Raw genomic sequence first — 19,600 nt, 5'->3', positions numbered from 1 at the left:
CTTTCTCCTGAGAGGAGTACTGGATCATTTTCTGGGGCAGTGGCTCCTTGTCCCCCTATTGTCCTAGTTTTGGTTGCTCTCCTCCATCCTCTTCTGGGACTTCGTCTTATGTTGAGATGTTTGTGAATTCCCCTCCCATGAATTCCTCTGCTGACTTCTCTCTCATATCTCTGGTTTAGAACTGAACATTGGACTCGTCCAAGAAAACTCTCTCTATTTCCTGGAGAGATAAGAATGAGGATCTTCTCAGGTTCATGTCTGTAGACATCAGTCTCCGGTGGCAGGTGGGCAGCAGAAGGACAAGAACAATTCCCGGCACAGAATGAAGACATAATGAGGCCACAACCAGGGAGGACGGTGCAGACAACCTGAGGGAGATCATCCTCCAAGACTGAACTGTGAGGGATCAGCACAACACAAGGATAATAGAGAAGGTAGGTAAATCCCGGAATAATCATCTTATGCTCAGATAATGTTAAGTTCCTTGACCCTAATGCAAAATCTGTAACCGACTCCCACCTACCATGTGTCATATTCCTAGTGTCTTGTGTTGTAGAGAGACATATGGGACCCCTCAGGTACCACGGCCTAGGTGTATGACCTTGGCACCTCCTACTTTCCCTGATAATAGATTTTATAGGTGGCAGTAAAGTGAGCCTGATCTCTGCACCGATCTGCAGGGCATGCTGCGATTATTGATAAATGGATACACAGTGACGACTCTCAGGATCTCATTTCCATAAAACCCAATGCTCTTTCTCCTGAACAGATCAATGTATCAGATCAAGATGGAGCAAGTGACTCTAAAGAAGTTTCAACAGATCAAAGACACCATGGGTGAGGTTTAGTCATCTTCATGATATATTTTCATATCACCTCTGTCCGTTAAGAAACCTCTGCAAGTCCTCATCTTGTCCCATCATGTCCTCCCGGGAACATGACCTCCTGCCACCATGTAGTTAATCATAGAGCAGTTATCTGGCTAAAACCTTGGTGATCAGTGGAGAAGAAGGGTTTAATGGAGGCCGTCCTGGCAGCTTAGGGCAGTGATAGACGCTTATTGAATCACCATGGACACATCTGTAGTAATCTAGTAGAGTGATGCCATCACTAGTGGTGTATTTTAGTATCGGGTATAATGGTGAAGTATATGACAGCGTGAGGCATCAGCGGGGTAATTACTAGACTCCTTATGGTCTATGGAGGTGAGGGGGCTGATAACGAGGACCCTGGTCGCTTAGAGTAATGAAGAAGTTTACATCAAATTCCCAAGTGTAGGATGTTAATATCCCTGGTAGCAGAGTAATTAGTAGTTTTATAATAAATTCCCTGGTTGTCTCAGGTAGTGACAGAAATAACGTTAACATCTCTGGTGGTCTGGGGCATTGTAAGAGCACTATAATTGACCATACTTACGGGGGTTTCCACTACTACTTCCCTTTCATGAGTCTATCTCTTCTTACCAATCACTTCTCTAATATACTCAATCTGGACACTGGAGTTGGACAAGGGGAGGTGTAACGAGGGCTGTCCTTCATTGATTGACAGGGGTCTGAGCGCATATGCTCAAGACCAGGCGCACCAAGGCTTTGATCAGATCCGGGCAGAGGATGACAGTGAAGTCAGTGACCTGAGCATCCACAATCAGACCCCCGTCCATCATGAAAGGCTGACTACTTGTCACCTGCTCTTGTCCAACTCTCGTGTCCAGATCGAATGTCCTGCGTGACAAGAAAGCATATGACCACACAGAGAAGCTCATAGAAACAGCACAGTGTATAGAAGTATGTTAGAAAAGTGATTGTAGGAAGAGATAGACTGATGAAAGGGGAAATAGTAGTGGAAACCCCATAAGTATTGCACGAATAAGTCTACATTTGTATCTGACACTAATGTCTGTGGAATGGCCTCCGGCTATAATGGCGCCTGCTGCTGACAGTCTCTGCCCGGATTATAGACACATTTATCCTGTACACGATATACAACTTCATACAGTATTATTATTATTATTTATTATTATTATAGCGCCATTTATTCCATGGCGCTTTACATGTGAGGAGGGGTATACATAATACATACAAGTACAGTAATCTTAAACATTACAAGTCACGACTGGTCCAGGTGGAGAGAGGACCCTGCCCGCGAGGGCTCACAATCTACAAGGGATGGGTGAGCATACAGTAGGCGAGGGTAGAGCTGGTCGTGCAGCGGTTTGGTGGATCGGTGATTACTGCAGGTTGTAGGCTTGTCGGAAGAGGTCGGTCTTCAGGTTCTTTTTGAAGGTTTCCACGGTAGGCAAGAGTCTGATATGTTGTGGTAGAGAGTTCCAGAGTAGGGGGGATGCGCGGAAAAAATCTTGTATGCGATTGTGGGAAGAGGAGATAAGAGGGGAGTACAGAAGGAGATCTTGTGAGGATCGGAGGTTTCGTGCAGGTAAGTACCGGGAGACGAGGTCACAGATGTACGGAGGACTCAGGTTGTGGATAGCTTTGTATGTCATGGTTAGGGTTTTGAACTGGAGTCTTTGGTTAATGGGGAGCCAGTGCAGGGATTGACAGAGGGGAGAGGCCGGGGAATAGCGGGGGGACAGGTGGATTAGTCGGACAGCAGAGATTAGAATAGATTGGAGGGGTGCGAGAGTGTTAGAGGGGAGGCCACAGAGCAGAAGGTTGCAGTAGTCAAGGCGGGAGATGATGAGGGCATGGACTAGGGTTTTTGCGAATTTTTGGTTGAGGAATGTATGGATCCGTGAAATATTTTTGAGTTCAAGTTGGCAGGAAGTGGAAAGGGCTTGGATATGTGGTTTGAAAGTGAGATCAGTGTCAAGGATAACCCCGAGGAAGCGAGCTTGTGGGACTGGAGAAAGTGGGCAGCTGTTTACTTTAATGGATAGGTCTGTTGGGGGTTCGCATGAGATGGGGGAAAGATGATTAATTCTGTTTTGTCCATATTAAGTTTTAGAAATGTAGCAGAGAAGAAGGATGAAATAGCAGACAGACATTGAGAGATTCTGGTTAGTATGGAGGTGATATCTGGTCCAGAGATGTAGATCTGTGTGTCATCAGCATAGAGGTGATACTAAAAGCCGTGAGATTCTATGAGCTGTCCAAGGCCAAAGGTGTAAATGGAGAAGAGCAGGGGCCCTAGGACTGAACCTTGCGGGACTCCGATGGATAGGGGGTGCTGTGAGGAGGTGGTGTGCGAGTGGGAGACGCTGAAAGTTCGGTCTGTAAGGCAATCCAAGATAGGGCCAAGTCTGTGATACCAAGAGATGAGAGGGTCTGTAGTAATAGGGAATGGTCCACTGTGTCAAAGGCAGAGGACAGGTCCAGGAGGAGGAGGAGGACAGAGTAGTGTCGCTTGGCCTTGGCGGCTAGTAGGTCATTGGAGACCTTGGTTAGGGCAGTTTCAGTGGAGTGGTGTGGCCGGAAGCCAGATTGTAATCGGTCAAGGAGGGAGCAAGAAGAGAGGTAGGAAGACAGTTCAAGATGGACGTGTTGCTACAGTAGTTTTGAGGCATAGGGGAGAAGTGATATAGGGCGATAGCTAGATACAGAGGATGGGTCAAGAGAGGGCTTTTTGAGGATAGGTGTGATTGAGGCATGTTTAAAGCTTGAGGGGAAAACACCAGTTGTTAGTGATAGGTTGAAGAGGTGGGTTAGGGTTGGGATGAAGACTGTGGTGAGTTTTGGGATGAAGTGGAATGGGATCGGGTCAAGGGCACAGGTAGTGAGATGTGATCTTGAGAGTAGAGTGGAGAGTCGATCTTCTGTAATAGTGGAGAAGTTGGTTTTGGAAGAGGAGGGCAGGGCAGTTAGGAGAACGGGTACAGGGGGTTGTTGACCAATAATGTATATGATGTTATCAATCTTCTCCTTGAAAAATGAGGCAAAGTCTTCAGCTGAGATGAGTGGGGAGGGAGGAAGTGCTGGGGGGCGGAGGAGAGAATTGAAGGTGTTGAATAACTGTTTAGGGTTGTGAGACAGGGAGGATATGAGAGATGAGAAGTAGGTTTGTTTTGCTGCAGCGAGTTTGGCCTTGAAAGTAATGAGGGACTGTTTGAATGCGATGAAGTCCTCATTGGAGTGGGATCTTTTCCATTTCCGCTCAGCAGGCCTGGAAGCCCGCCTCAGTTCTTTGGTCAGGCTGGTGTGCCAGGCCTGTCTGTTGATTTTGCGAGCTTTGGTATGTGTGAGAGGGGCAATTGATTCCAAAGCTACAGCTATTGTGGTGTTATAAAGAGCGGCAGTGGCATCCGCATTGTGTAGAGAACTTATGTCTGTAAGGCTACTTTCACACATCCGGTTTTTGTACTCCGGCGCCGTGCGGTGATAAGCCGTAGCAGCGGATCCGGGATGTGCCGGTGACACCGGATCCTTTTGTGTGGCCGGATACGGTGTTGCTCAGATTTAAAGGAGCAGCGCACTCGCACTGATGATCTGATCCGGAGAGGAGAGAGAGAGAGAATTTTTTCCTTTCATTCGCCACTTGTAGGGTTAAACTCACAGTCTCTGGGCATGCGCTGCAAATAAACGTTGCAGGGAATGTTTTCTGCATACGCCGGACAGCTAATTTTTGACATATCCGGCAACAATCGGACTCGACGCTTACCCATTCGGCACAATGCGGCGACAATTAAAGTCTATGGGACAAAACCGGATCCGGATCCGATTGTTACAAATTTCGCCGCATCGTGCCGGATTACAAAAGCTGGATGTGTGAAAGTAGCCTGAGGGAGGAGGGATTCAGACAGCGAGTGTAGATCGAGGTGTTGAAGATTTCTGCGAGTTTGTGCAAGTTTTTGAGGTGGGGATTGTGGACCTGAGGAGGAGAGGGAAGAGAATGCAAGTAGGTTGTGGTCAGAGAGAGGAAGAGGTGAGTTAGAGAAGCTAGATAGGGAGCAGAGGCGGGTGAAGATGAGGTCTAGTGTGTGGCCATCTTTGTGAGTGGCTGCAGAAGACCATTGAGTGAGGCCGAAGGAGGAAATGAGGGATAGAAGTTTAGTGGCAGCTGAGAGGGAAGTGTCAATGGGGATGTTGAAGTCGCCCAAGATGATAGTGGGGATATCAGTGGAAAGGAAATGAAGTAGCAAAGTGACGAAGTGGTCAAAGAAGGTGGTGACTGGCCCTGGGGGGCGGTAAATGACAGCTAGTTGGAGGTTGAAGGGGGAGTAGATGCACACAGAGTGCATCTCAAAGGAAGAGAGGGTGACAGAGGGTGGCAGTGGGATTGGGGTGAAGGAACAGTTATCTGACAGGAGAAAACCAACTCCTCCACCATGCTTGCTGCTGGGGCGGGGGGTGTGGGAAAGGTGGAATCCAACATACGAGAGTGCAGCAGGAGAGGCTGTGTCAGAGGGGGTGAGCTAGTTTTCGGTGATGGCGAGGAAGGAAAGTTTGTTAGTAATAAAAAGATCATGGATGAAGGAAAGTTTGTTGTAGACAGAGCGAGCGTTCCACAGAGCTCCTGTTAGTGGGACTGGGGAAGCTGGTGCCGGGCTAATGTGTATAAGGTTGAAGTGGTTACGGGAAGTTGTGATTGGGCATTGATGGGAGGTAGAAATTACTGTGGGAATGTGGTGAGGAAGACCAGGAGTTGGAGAGATATCGCCGGAGGTGAGGAGGAGCAGAGAGAGTGTTAGCAGGTGGGAGCAGGAGAGGGCATGAGGGGGCTGTCTGTGTTTGGAGACAGAGAATTGTATGTTGAGGAGCAGATCTGAGCAAGAGGTGAGATGGATTGGAAGGATTGAAGAAGAGATGAACAGCTCCTTGCTTGGTGCAGGGATTAGTGGGGTTATCAGAAAGTGAAGGATCATAGGGGTCAGGGTGGAATCAAACAGAACCATTGTCTACAGTGACTCTTTCCAGTTACCTTCTGTTCCCTTCTGGTTCAATTCTGGATTAATTCATATATTCATATCATCTCACACTTTTAAGATACACACTTCTAGGATACACACTGCAGACTAAAGTCTTGGCAAACTTGTGCTATGCAATATATGTGCTACAAAGTGCATTCAGGTGTGAAGCTGAGAGGAGTAGTCTGTGATCATCTTGGTCAGACAATTAAGAGTGGACAAGATGCATATGATCAAGGCAAAGTGAACAAGGTCATAAATAACACTGGGTAAAGCAGGGGGTTAGTTGGAAGACATAACAAGTGAATATTAGAATCAGTGGTAAGAAGTCTGTATGGAAAGCTGGGTGACGTACCTGTATGGAGAATAGATAGACACGTTGGTTAGAGTGCGATGGTGGCAGATGGCAGGGCACAGTCTGTATACATCAATCTGGATTAATTCATATATTCAAATCATCTCACACTTTTAAGATACACACTTCTATGATACACACTGCAGACTGTATATTATATTGTATATTATATATTGTATATATATTACGCCATATAATGATCTATGTGTTTTATCGAGATATTCTCCTCTGATTGACAGAACCCGAGGCAGATTGCACAGTAAGAATGATAAATCCTTTCAGATATCTTTCCTTCCTTCTTTCTTTCTTTCCTTGCCTCCATTTTTTCTGTTGCACAGGGATCAAATAAAGCACACAAGGTTGGGATCATCGTTGACTTCTTGGCAGAGGATAGTTTTGGATGGTTGCATGCAGCACTGAGTACTCATTACTTCTCAAAAATAATAAAGAAAATCGAACTCATTGACACATCTAATAACGACTCAAAGAAGATATTAAAAACGATGTCCTCCTGCACCTTCTACATCTACATGAACAGCGGCTATAACCGCGAGACATTTCCAGCCATAACACGGAGATTTGGGTCCTTGTTTGGTAAGAGATCAGCAGACTAATCCACAGAACAAAAATCCTAAATTAATGAAGGTTGTACAGAATAACCAGAAAAGCATCCATGATTAAATATTCTGCTGACCAGGTTTAAGGAGCTCACATGTAGATCCAGACACACAGGTAAAAGGTAACAGAGTGTGGGGCAGGATGGGCTTGGGCTCCACACCTTCTGCAAGTGAGGATGGGCTCCACACCTTCTGCAGATGAGGATGGGCTCCACACCTTCTGCAGATGAGGATGGGCTCCACACCTTGTCCTGATGAGGATGGGCTCCACACCTTCTGCAGGTGACGATGGGCTCCACACCTTCTGCAGGTGAGGATGGGTTTCACACCTTCTGTAGGTGAGGATGGGCTCCACACCTTCTGCAGATAAGGATGGGTTTCACACCTTCTGCAGGTGAAAATGGGCTCCACATCTACAGATGAGGATGGGCTCCACACCTTCTTCTGCAGGTGAGGATGGGCTCAGCACCTTCTGCATGTGAGGGGCTCTATGTCATCAGTCCCATTTGTCTATTTAATCCCTGACCAGGCCAGTGCCAATGCTCCAGTGGCTCCCACCATCTACAGTCATGACATCATGTACTTTACTCATGTGAGATTGCAGCCAATCAATGGCCTCTATGTCTCCATGAATGCTTTACATGACAACTTCTCTGTAGAACCAAAGAGGCAGCTGGACTGAAGAACAGAGGGGTTAAACAGGTATATAGGTACAATGTATATACAGTGGGGGAAATAAATATTTGATACACTGTTGATTGTGCCAGTTTTCACACCTACAAAAAATAATAATATTAATAATAATTTTTATTTTTATAATGAAGAGGTCTGCAAATTTTATCGTAGGCACACTTCAACTGTGAGAGACAGAATCTAAAAATAAAATCCAGAAAACTACATTGTAGGATGTTACTTATTTTATTTAAATAAGTACATTATGTAACGTCCCTTCTGTCATCACTGTGTGGCTTTCCATCTGACATCAGGCAGATACACCATCTTACTTACCCCTCCTGGCCATGCTGTGAGTTCTGCCCTCTGCCTGCTCCATGCTGTGAATCTCATGTCCTTGGCTTGCTGTGTGCATACTTCCTGGCTGTATGGTTAGGGTGGCCGTCTCCTGCTCTCCCTGAGTCTTATAGAAACAGTGTGAACTCTCCTAATATGTCCCCAGCCTATTACCAAGAGGTATTGGGTACTTAAGGCATTTCCACCCATAGGGAGATGCCTGAGCAACAAACTCTCTCAGTCTGTATTCTGCCACTGAGTCGCCAGGTCCTGTCCTGTTTTCTGCCTACCTGGGGGCTGCATACCCAGGCCTGAATCCTTTGTCCTGAACTTGTTCCTGTGTTCGTCCTTGTCTATATTAAGTCTGTTTCTTGTACCTGTTCATATCATTATTTGTGTGTAGCCTTTTGTCTAATCCTACTGCTCTCCTCTCCACTCCTCACCCTGCGGCTCTGCTCTTCGCTCTGCACCCTGCGGCTCTGCTCTGGTCAGCCCTCCGCACCCTGCGGCTCTGTTCTGCTCTTCACTCCGCACCCTGTGGCTCTGCTCTTCACTCTGCACCTGCGGCTCTGCTCTTCACTCTGCACCCTGCGGCTCTGTTCTGCTGTTCACTCCGCACCCTACGGCTCTGCTCTGCGCTCCGCACCCTGTGGTCTGCTCTGCTCTTAGCGCCGCACCCTGCAGCTCTGTTCTGCTCTTCGCTCCACACCCTGCGGCTCTGCTCTGTGCTCCGCACCCTGTAGCTCTGCTCTTCACTCCGCACCCTGTGGCTCTGCTCTGCTCTTCGCTCCACACCCTGCGTCTCTTCACTCTGCGCCCTGCGGCTCTGCTCTTCACTCCGCACACCACGGCTCTGCTCTTCGCTCTGCACCCTGCGTCTTTGCTCTGCTCTCTGCTTCACACCCTGCGGCTCTGGTCTTCTCTCCTTTTCACACTCTGCGGCTCTGCTCTGCTCTCTGCTCCGCACCTTGCGGTTCTGCTCTGCTATCGTTCCACGTCCTGCGGGTCTTTGTCCTTATAGTCTGAACTGGTTCCAAACAGTTCCTGTCCCTCCAGCCCTCCAGTCTGAAATGAGTCCTAACGGTTCCTGTCCCTTTAGTCTGAACTGGTTCCTATCTGTTCTCTTATCCTACCATGCCCGCCTGCCTGGCAGAGTGCCAGCCGTGCCCGCCAGAGTACTAGTAGTGAACGTCTGTACTTGCCCGCACCTATCATTAGTGTTCCGTCCCCCAGTGGGATCAGCTGCTCCAGCCAGACACCACCCTGGAGTGGTACCTGGTAGCTACCTGCCGCACAAGCCTGACCTCACCATCAGAGGCTCCAGTGAACACCAAGGTAGCTGCTTAGTCATGCCCCTTCCAGGGTAGTCTGGTTTGTGGCACAGTGGGGCCACAATCCTTGCTCGCGCCATCCAGTCAGGGTGCGAGCGTTAAACAATAGAAAAACAGAACTTAATATTTGGTGCAGAAACCTTTGTTTGCAGTTACAGAGGTCAGACGTTTCCTGTAGTTCTTGACCAGGTTTGCACACACTGCAGCAGGGATTTTGGCCCCTTCCTACATACAGATCTTCTCCAGATCTTTCAGGTTTCGGGGCTGTCGCTGGGCAACATTGAGTTTCAGCTCCCTCCAAAGATTTTCCATTAGGTTCAGGTCTGGAGACTGGCTAAGCAACTCCAGGACCTTGAAATTTTTCTTATGGAGTCATTCCTTAGTTGCCCTGGCTGTGTGTTTCGGGTCACTGTAATGCTGGAAGACCCGGCCATGACCCATTTTCAATGCTCTTACTAAGGGAAAGAGGTTGTTGGTCCAAATCTCATGATACATTACCCCATCCATCCTCCCTTCAATACAGTGCAGTCGTCCTGTCCCCTTTGCAGACAAGCAACCCCAAAGAGTGATCTTTTCCCCACCATACTTCATGGTTGGAACAGTGTTCTTGGGGTTGTATTAGTTCTTCTTCTTCCTTCAAACACTACAAATGCGGTTCATATCAAAAAGTTATTTTTTTGTCTTATCTGATCACATGACCTTCTACCATTTCTCCTCTGGATCATTCAGATGGTCATTGGGCCTGGACATGTGCTGGCGTGAGCAGGAGGACCTTGCGTGTCCTGCAGGATTTTAATCCATGACGGCGTAGTGTGTTACTAACACTAATGTTTGAGATTGTGGTCCCCGCTCTCTTCAGGTCATTGACCAGGTCCTCCTGTGTAGTTCTTGACTAACCTTTCTCAGAATCATCCTCACCCCACGAGGTGAGATATTGCATTGAGCCCCAGACCAATGAATATTGACAGTCATCTTGTGTTTCTTCTATTTTCTAATAATTGCGCCAACAGTTGTTGTCTTCTCACCAAGCTACTTGCCTATTGTCCTGTAGCCCATCCCAGATTTGTGCAGGTCTACAATTTTGTCCCTGGTGTCCTTAGGCAGCTCTTTGGTCTTGGCCATGGTAGAGAGGTTGGAGTGTGATTGAGTGTCTGGACAGGTGTCTTACATACAGGTAATGAGGTCAAACAGGAGCAATTAATCCAGGTAATGAGTGCAGAGTAGGTGGGCTTCTTAAAGAAAAACTGACAGGTCTGTGAGAGGCAGAATTCTCGCTGGTTGTTCGGCGATCAAATAATTATTTCGTGCAATAAAATGCAATTTATTTTTTTATAAATCATGCAATGTTATTTACTGGATTTTATCTTTAGATTCTAGTTTTGAGCGATACCACCCGATACTGAAAAATATCGTATCGGAATGGATCGGCCGATCTAAAAAAAATATCGGGTATCGCCGATTCCGATCCCGGAAGTCCCATTCAAGTCAATGGAACAGAAATATCGGAATTAAAAAAAACCCTTTCTTTCCCTGTAGGTTAATTCAACATGAAGAAAAACAACTAAGAATAATGTAGAATGTATTGTGGGAGGTGTAGGAGACATTAAAGCTATAGAGGTTTAGGCCAATCAAATGGAATAGCAGGTTTTTTTTTTTTTTAAAGACGTTCGTAGTTACAAAGATATTGACTATGTTAAAGTCTTTAATTTTTTGTCAGCTATGTATGTTTCACTACTTCCATGCTCTTCACCTTCTTTTTTACTTTTCCCACACTTTCTCCTTCATCATCTTCAGCAGCAGCAGTATCTTTTTCATCAACTTCTTCTTCTTCTTCTTCTACTTCTACTACTTCTACAACTTCTACTTCTTCCGATTCTTCTTCATCATATTCTTATTTGTGTCAGGCATTCCTGTAGTTGTTATCTATAAAAGATTGAAGATCACACCTTCCGGTCTGCCTGTCACAAAAGATTTACAACAGGATTTGTCCGCGTTCAGTTTGGCCTGCAGCAGCAGGCCTTTTCCAGGGGCACCACGAGGAGGAACAGACTCACCCCCATACACTGCTTAGTTTTCTTCTGCTTATAAATTTGATAATCTCATTTGCTCAGCTTTTTAGTCTTATGCTTAATGTTCTTCTGCTTTTGTTTTTTATGCTTCTTGGTCTTCTGTTTCTTGTTGTTCTGCATCTTGGTGGTTGCATTCCTTCTCTTTGTCCTCTTGGTCATCTTCTTCCGGGTCATCTTTTAGGTATTCTTCTGTGTGGTCTTCAGTGTCTTCGTCTTCAGGGTCATTGTCATGGAGATCCATAGTGAGAATCAAAAACCATTTCCACAAGCTTGATCTTGGAAAAGTAGCAGAAGTTACAAGAAGGCTGAGGAACTGGGGAGAACCAGCTGACGGTACTGGAACCCGGAGTGGCAGCAGAATGAACAAGAGCCAATGGCACAACCGTGGACCAGCTGACGGTGCTGGAACACGGTTACTAAGCAGGAGGTACCTGTGCTCCAAAGCACTACCAAGGACCAGCAGACGTTGCTGGAACTCGGATACCAAGAAGGAGGCACCTAGGCCAAAGGCACGGCCGAGAACCAGCTGACGGTGCTGGAACCCGGATGGGTAGCAGAAGCTACAATACTCAATGGAACTACCGAGAACCAGCTGACGGTGCTGGGACCCGGAGGGGCAGCAGAAGGAACAAGAGCCAATGGCACAACCGTGGACCAGCTGACAGTGCTGGAACACGGTTACTAAGCAGGAGGTACCTTTGCTCCAAAGCACTACCAAGGACCAGCAGACGTTGCTGGAACTCGGATACTGACAAGGAGGCACCTAGGCCAAAGGCTCTGGTGGGAACCAGCTGACGTTGCTGGCACCCGGATGGGTAGCAGAATGTACCCATGATTAACAAAGTTTCGCGTCCGCGAGCAGGCCGCAGTTACCGAAACCCACAGTCCTACAGGGGGTGCTTGTCCTATTGGCACTATGGAACCATCCTTCTTTACCAGAACCCGCAGCCCACATAGGAACCACCGAAACTGCAGGCACCATAGACTCGGCTAACCCGACCGCAACACGACAGGACAACGTATCGGTGGCAAAGTGACGTTGACACTACCCGAAAACAGCAGGCGTGCTGGAAGTACCCATGCCAAAGACACTGCCGAGAACCAGATGACGGTGCTGGGACCCGGATGGGTAGCAGAAGCTACAAGAGCCAATGGCACAACCGTGGACCAGCTGACGGTGCTGGAACACGTTTTCGAAGCAGGAGTTATCTGTGCTAAAAAGCACTACCAAGAACCAGCAGACATTGCTGGAACTCGGATACCGACAAGGAGGCAACAATGCCAAAGGCTCTGCCGGGAACCAGCAGACGGTGCTGGCACCCGGATGGGTAGCAGAAGGTACCCATGATCAACAAAGTTGCAAGGCCGCGAGCAGGACGCAGTTTCCAAAACCCACAGTCCAAAAGGGGGTGCTTGTCCTATTGGCACTACAGAACCAGCCTTTATTACCAGAACCCGCAGCCTACATAGAAAGCACCAAAACTGCAGGCATCATAAACTCGGCAAACCCGACCGCAACACGACAGGACAACGTATCGGTGGCAAAGTGACGTTGACACTACCCGGAAACAGCAGGCGTGCTGGAACCAGGCTGGGCAGGAGGGAGTACCCATGCCAAAGACACTGCCGAGAACCAGCTGACGGTGCTGGAACCCGGATGGGTAGCAGAAGCTACAAGAGTCAATGGAACTACCGAGAACCAGCTGATAGTGCTGGAACCCGTAGGGGCAGCTGAAGGAACAAGAGCCAATGGCACAACCGTGGACCAGCAGACGGTGCTGGAACCAGGCTGGGCAGGAGGAAGTACCCGTGCCAAAGACACTTCAGAGCTACAACTGACGATGTTGGAGCCCAGGGGTCAATCATGCAGCAGGCTGAGGTCTACTTGGAGCTAGTTTTATATTGGTTGTCCACAACTACTGATTTTAACCGGGCTCCACTTAGGCCTCTGGCTCTACTGTCTCTAGTATTTCCCCTGGCCTCCAACCCCGCCAGTCGCTGCTCTGAAGTAGCGTGTGCACAATCCACACTGGTTCCTGTGTGACTGTGGCTCTGTCATGTCAGTTGATCCACTGATGTGTGTCCGGCAAGGTCTCCTGCTCTGTCCACATTCCCACTACTAGTAATGGGAATGGGGACAGAGCGGCAGACATTGCCGGACACACCTCAGTGGATCAACTGACGTGCCTGAGCCACAGTAACACAGGAACAAGTGTGGATTGTGCACACGCAACTTCAGAGCAGCGACTGGCGGGGTTGGAGGCCAGGGGAAATACTACAGACAGTAGAGCCAGAGGCCTAAGTGGAGCACGGTGGAAAATCAGTAGTAGTGTGAGTTTGGAGGCAGCAGGAGACTTTGCCATCCACACAGCAGGGGAACAGCTGGCGTTACTGAACCCCACTAACACAGGAGTGAGTGTTTTAATCTGTGCGGACAGCACTTCCAGGCTACAACTGGCTGTGTTGTCGCCCAGGATCAATGCTCCGAGCAGGCTGAGGCCTACTTGGAGCGAGGAGAAAATGCATTGTAGTGTGAGTTTGGAGTCAGCAGGAGACTTTGCCATCCACACAGCAGGGGAACAGCTGGCGTTACTGAACCCCACTAACACAGGAGCGAGTGTTTAAATCTGTGCGGACAGCACTTCCAAGCTACAACTGGCTGTGTTGTAGCCCAGGATCGATGCTCCGAGCAGGCTGAGGCCTACTTGGAACGAGGAGAAAATGCGTTGTAGTGTGAGTTTGGAGGCAGCAGGAGACTTTGCCATCCACACAGCGGGGGAGCAGCTGCCGTTACTGAACCCCACTAACACAGGAGTGAGTGTTTTAATCTGTGTGGACGGCACTTCCAAGCTACAACTGGCTGTGTTGTCGCCCAGGATCAATGCTCCGAGCAGGCTGAGGCCTACTTGGAGCGAGGAGAAAATGCGTTGTAGTGTGAGTTTGGAGGCAGCAGGAGACTTTGCCATCCACACAGCAGGGGAACAGCTGGCGTTACTGAACCCCACTAACACAGGAGTGAGTGTTTTAATCTGTGCGGACAGCACTTCCAGGCTACAACTGGCTGTGTTGTCGCCCAGGATCAATGCTCCGAGCAGGCTGAGGCCTACTTGGAGCGAGGAGAAAATGCGTTGTAGTGTGAGTTTGGAGTCAGCAGGAGACTTTGCCATCCACACAGCAGGGGAACAGCTGGCGTTACTGAACCCCACTAACACAGGAGTGAGTGTTTTAATCTGTGCGGACAGCACTTCCAGGCTACAACTGGCTGTGTTGTCGCCCAGGATCAATGCTCCGAGCAGGCTGAGGCCTACTTGGAGCGAGGAGAAAATGCGTTGTAGTGTGAGTTTGGAGTCAGCAGGAGACTTTCCCATCCACACAGCAGGGGAACAGCTGGCATTACTGATCCCCACTAACACAGGAGCGAGTGTGTGTTTCTCTGTGAAGACGACACTTCTGAACACCAACTGGCATTGTTGGAGCCCAGGATGAGGACTTGGAGCAGGCTGAGGCCTGATGGTGTTGGCATGTGGAGGCAGCAGGACACTTTGCCGTCTACACAGCGGGGGAATAGCTGGCATTACTGATCCTCACTAACACAGGAGCGAGTGTGTGTTTCTCTGTGAAGACAACACTTCTGAACACCAACTGTCGTTGTTGGAGCCCAGGATGAGGCATGGAGCAGGCTGAGGCCTGATGGTGTTGGCATGTGGAGGCAGCAGGACACTTTGCCGTCTACACAGCGGGGGAACAGCTGGCATTACTGATCCCCACTAACGCTGGAGCGAGTGTGTGTTTCTCTGTGAAGACGACACTTCTGAACACCAACTGGCGTTGTTGGAGCCCAGGAAGAGGCATGGAGCAGGCTGAGGCCTGATGGTGTGGGCATGTGGAGGCAGCAGGACACTTTGCCGTCGACACAGCAGGGGAACAGCTGGCATTACTGATCCCCACTAACACAGGAGCTAGTGTGTTTTTCTCTGTGAAGACGACACTTCTGAACACCAACTGGCGTTGTTGGAGCCCAGGATGAGGCATGGAGCAGGCTGAGGCCTGATGGTGTTGGCATGTGGAGGCAGCAGGACACTTTGCCATCTACACAGCGGGGGAACAGCTGGCATTACTGATCCTCACTAACACAGGAGCGAGTGTGTGTTTCTCTGTGAAGACGACACTTCTGAACACCAACTGGCGTTGTTGAAGCCCAGAATGAGGCATGGAGCAGGCTGAGGCCTGATGGTGTTGGCATGTGGAGGCAGCAGGACATTTTGCCGTCTACACAGCGGGGGAACAGCTGGCATTACTGATCCTCACTAACACAGGAGCGAGTGTGTATTTCTCTGTGAAGACGACACTTCTGAACACCAACTGGCGTTGTTGGAGCCCAGGAAGAGGCATGGAGCAGGCTGAGGCCTGATGGTGTGGGCATGTGGAGGCAGCAGGACACTTTGCCGTCAACACAGCAGGGGAACAGCTGGCATTACTGATCCCCACTAACACAGGAGCTAGTGTGTTTTTCTCTGTGAAGACGACACTTCTGAACACCAACTGGCGTTGTTGGAGCCCAGGATGAGGCATGGAGCAGGCTGAGGCAAACTTGCTGCACGTTTTAGAGAGTTTGAAGACTACTAATGATTGTAACCGTGCCACACTAAGGCCCCCGGCTCCACTGTGTCTAGTATTTCCCATTGCCTCCAACCCCGCCAGTGACAGTTCTTAAGTGGCGTCTGCACAATCCACACTTCTTCCAGTGTAACTTGGCCTCAGTCACGTCAATTGATCCCCTGATGTGTGTCCGGCAAGGTCTCCTGCACTGTCCACATTCCCATTACTAGTAGTGTGAATGAGGACAGAGCAGGAGACCTTGCCGGACACACATCAGGGGATCAACTGACGTGACTGAGGCTAAGTAACACTGGAACAAGTGTTGATTGTGCAGACGCCACTTAAGAGCTGTCACTGGCGGGGTTGGAGGCCAGGGGAAATACTAGACACAGTGGAGCCAGAGGCCTAAGTGGAGCAGGGTTAAAAATCAGTAGTAGTTTGAATGTGGATGGAGCAGGAGACTTTGCCGTCCACACAGCAGGGGAGCAGCTGGCGTTACTGAACCCCACTAACACAGGAGCTAGTGTTTTTCTCTGTGCAGACGACACATCTGAGCGACAACTGGCTGTGTTGAAGCCCAGGGATTATAGTTCAGGTGGTAGAAACATGAACACAACAGGAGACCTGGATACTGTTGCCAACCTATTATTTAGTCGGGAAGAGGACTGGCAAATTCGGGGGAGATCTAGGCCTTGTTCATTTTCAGAAAAGTAAGCCGGTCAACGTTATCGGAAGAAAGTCGCGTGCGACGGTCTGTTACCACACCACCTGCGGCACTAAAGACGCGTTCCGATAATACACTGGCAGCAGGGCAAGCCAGCACCTCCAATGCATACTGGCTAAGCTCTGGCCATGTATCCAGCTTAGAGACCCAAAACTTGAAGGGGGAAGAGCCATCTGGGAGTACACTCACAGGGCAAGACATGTAGTCTGTCACCATCTGACGGAAACGTTGCCTCCTGCTGACTGGAGCCGTCAGTGATGGTGTAGACAATTGTGGCGGACACACAAAACTTTGCCACATTTGGGCCATAGTGGTCTTGCCTTGTGCTGAGGCGCTGCCTCTGCTCCCTCTTTGTGCCGAGTTTCCTCCACTGGCTCGACGCACAGAGGTACTTTGTAAAGCAATAGCACCACTGCTGTCGGGTGGTATGGAAAACATGATGGACTGCACCAGTGTGTCTTGGTACTCCCGCATTTTCCGCTCCCGGTTCAACGTTGGTATGAGGGTTTGCAAGTTGTCCCGGTAGCGAGGATCTAGGAGGGTGTACACCCAATAATCAGCCGTGTAGAGAATGTGGGCAATGCGGCGGTCGTTTCTCAGCCACTGCAGCATGAAGTCAACCATGTGCTGCAGACTCCCTACTGCCAAAGAACCGCTGTCCCCTGCTTGAGGCATGATCTCTGCCTGCTCTGCATCACTCCACCCTCGCTGTACATACTGACTAGAGCTTTGTGTAGCTCCCTCCTGTGGAGAGATGTCTTCCTCCTCCATCGACTCCTCCTCCTCACAAAGTGTCCCCTGCCTAGGCCTTTGTGAGGAACCACGTAGCGCAGACTGTCCAGAAGCAGATGGCATTTGGGACTCCTCATCCTCCACCTCTTCCAAAACCTCATCCCTTAGTGCTTGCAGTGTTTTTTGAAGCATGCAGATAAGGGGGACAGTCATGCTGACTAGTGCATCATCTGCACTCGCCATCCGCGTGGAATCATCGAAGGCACGCAAAACGACGCAGATGTCCTTCATAGAGGCCCATCCAGTGGTGCTGAAGTGTGAACGGCGCACAGTGCGACTTGTTTGCGCCTGATGCAGCTGGTACTCCATGACTGCTGCCTGCTGCTCACACAACCGCTCCAACATATGTAACGTAGACTTCCACCTGGTGGGTAGGTCACATATGATGCGATGTTTCGCAAGGCGTAATCGGCGCTGCAGAGCAGCAAGGCGCGATCTTGCCGTGCTGGAACGCCGCAAGTGAGCGCACTCTATGCGGACCTTGTGCAGCAGTGCATCAAGATCCGGATAGTCCCTCAGAAAGCTCTGCATGACCAAGTTGAGCACATGTGCCAGACATGGGATGTGAGTGAGGTTGCCTAGGCCAAGAGCTGCCACCAGATTTCGGCCATTGTCACACACTACCAAGCCCGGCTGGAGATTCGCTGGCACAAACCACACATCGCTCTCCTGCTTGATGGCATTCCAGAGCTCCTGCGCTGTGTGGCTTCGATTCCCCAAAGAAATTAATTTAAGTACGGCCTGTTGACGTTTGGCCACGGCTGTGCTCATATCGGTCGGAACAGGCTCCTGCTGCGCTGTTTCAGAGGAACTTGAGTAGGAGGAGGAGTCAATATGTACAGACTGCATTCCTGCAATCCGTGGAGTTGGCAGAACACGTAGAACGCCACTCTCCAGATCTGTACCCCGCTCCACAACATTGACCCAACGGGCAGTGAGGGAAAGGTATCGTCCCTGTCCATGGTTACTGGTCCACGCATCAGTGGTCAGGTGGACCTTGCTACTGACGGTGTTTAGTAGCGCATGCTTGATGTTTGCCTCCACATGTTTATGCAGGGCAGGGACTGCTCGCCTGCTGAAATAAAAGCGGCTGGGCACGGTGTATTGTGGGACTGCCAATGCCATGAAGTCCCGGAAGGTGTCAGTCTCCACCAGCCTGAATGAGAGCATTTCAAGTGCCAGTAGTTTGGCAATGCCAGCATTCAGAGCCTGTGCTCGGGGATGGTGTGCCGAGTATGGCCGCCTTTTCTCCCATGCCTGTGCTACCGATGGCTGCCGAGTGGTCTGGGAGTGTGAGGATGACTTTGAACGTGGTGCTGTGGGTGGAATGTCACAGGGTCTCCGGACAACAGTGCCAGAGGCTCTTCCTTGGCGATCCTGTGAGGAAACCGAACCAGCTGTGTGTGAGCTGGAGGAAGAGGCCCCAACACGAGCTGAAGAGGTGGTAGGTGGTGCTGTACGTTGGCCTACGTCTTCAGTGTGTCTGTGTAACTCCACCTCGTGTTTGGTCCGCACATGTTTCCACATATTAGTGGTATTGAGGTTGCTGACATTTTTCCCTCTTTTGACTCTCTGATGACACAGTTGCATTTGACAAAGCAAATGTCATCTGCAACTGTGTCAAAAAAGGACCACGCACTGCAAGTCTTGGGAGCACCCGTTTTGCCTTTTGAAAGTGGAATGTTCCTAACTGGTGCCGAAGTGGAGGCTACAGACAACCAAGTCTGCCCCCTCCCTCCGGTTTTGGCCGTTCGGGGAATCTCTTCCTCAGAGCTGCTCCCACCACCTTCCTGTTCCTCACGCCATGATGGGTCAAGGACCTCATCATCTACACTCCCCTCTTCAAACACCTGCTTCTCCTGGGTTGTCTCGCCAGCACCGTACGCACCAGAAAGTGGTAACTGAGTCTCGTCATCATCTGATGCGTACTGAGGTGTGCTGACCATAGGCACTGGGCCACCCACCTCTTCAGATTCAGAGGCACAAAGAAGTTGGGCATCACTGCATACTCCCTCTTCTTCACATTCTGGAATGCTGCTTGGCTGGCCCCCTCTTTCCAAACCAACAGATTCCGAGAACAGAAGTAGAGACTGTGATGGCTCCTGTCCAGGGCTCTCTGACTGCCTGGGCAGTTTGGCGGGTGGTGAAGAGACAGATGGTTGCTCTTCGGTGCTCTGGCCCTGAGAGGATGTGGACGGAATTGAAGTCGATGCGTTAGCTGCCATCCATCCGACAACGGCTTCAATTT

General features: G+C 49.7%; 1 protein-coding gene across 4 annotated transcripts in view; it reads left to right on the top strand.

Moving 5' to 3' along the window:
• The first annotated feature begins 213 nt into the window (after positions 1–213).
• Positions 214–19,600, top strand: part of LOC141073434 (uncharacterized) — a 53,829-nt gene continuing 34,442 nt past the window's right edge. For 2 of the 4 annotated variants that reach the window (XM_073560638.1, XM_073560636.1), the window contains exons 1-4: positions 215–434; positions 770–837; positions 6,452–6,471; positions 6,551–6,806. In XM_073560638.1, coding sequence (XP_073416739.1) covers positions 774–837; positions 6,452–6,471; positions 6,551–6,806 — 340 coding nt within the window. In that variant the 5' untranslated portion in view covers positions 215–434; positions 770–773. Of the gene's footprint in view, positions 435–769; positions 838–6,451; positions 6,472–6,550; positions 6,807–19,600 lie in introns of all 4 variants that reach the window. The other 2 variants (XM_073560637.1, XM_073560639.1) reach the window with 2 other exon arrangements.

The sequence above is a fragment of the Dendrobates tinctorius genome, unplaced genomic scaffold (genome assembly GCF_039654945.1).
Source record: "Dendrobates tinctorius isolate UK_male_01 unplaced genomic scaffold, ASM3965494v1 ptg000301l, whole genome shotgun sequence".
In the NCBI taxonomy this organism is placed as follows: Eukaryota; Metazoa; Chordata; class Amphibia; order Anura; family Dendrobatidae; genus Dendrobates; species Dendrobates tinctorius.
Note: the sequence above shows the minus strand (reverse complement) of the source record. Positions and strands in the feature narration are given on the sequence as shown.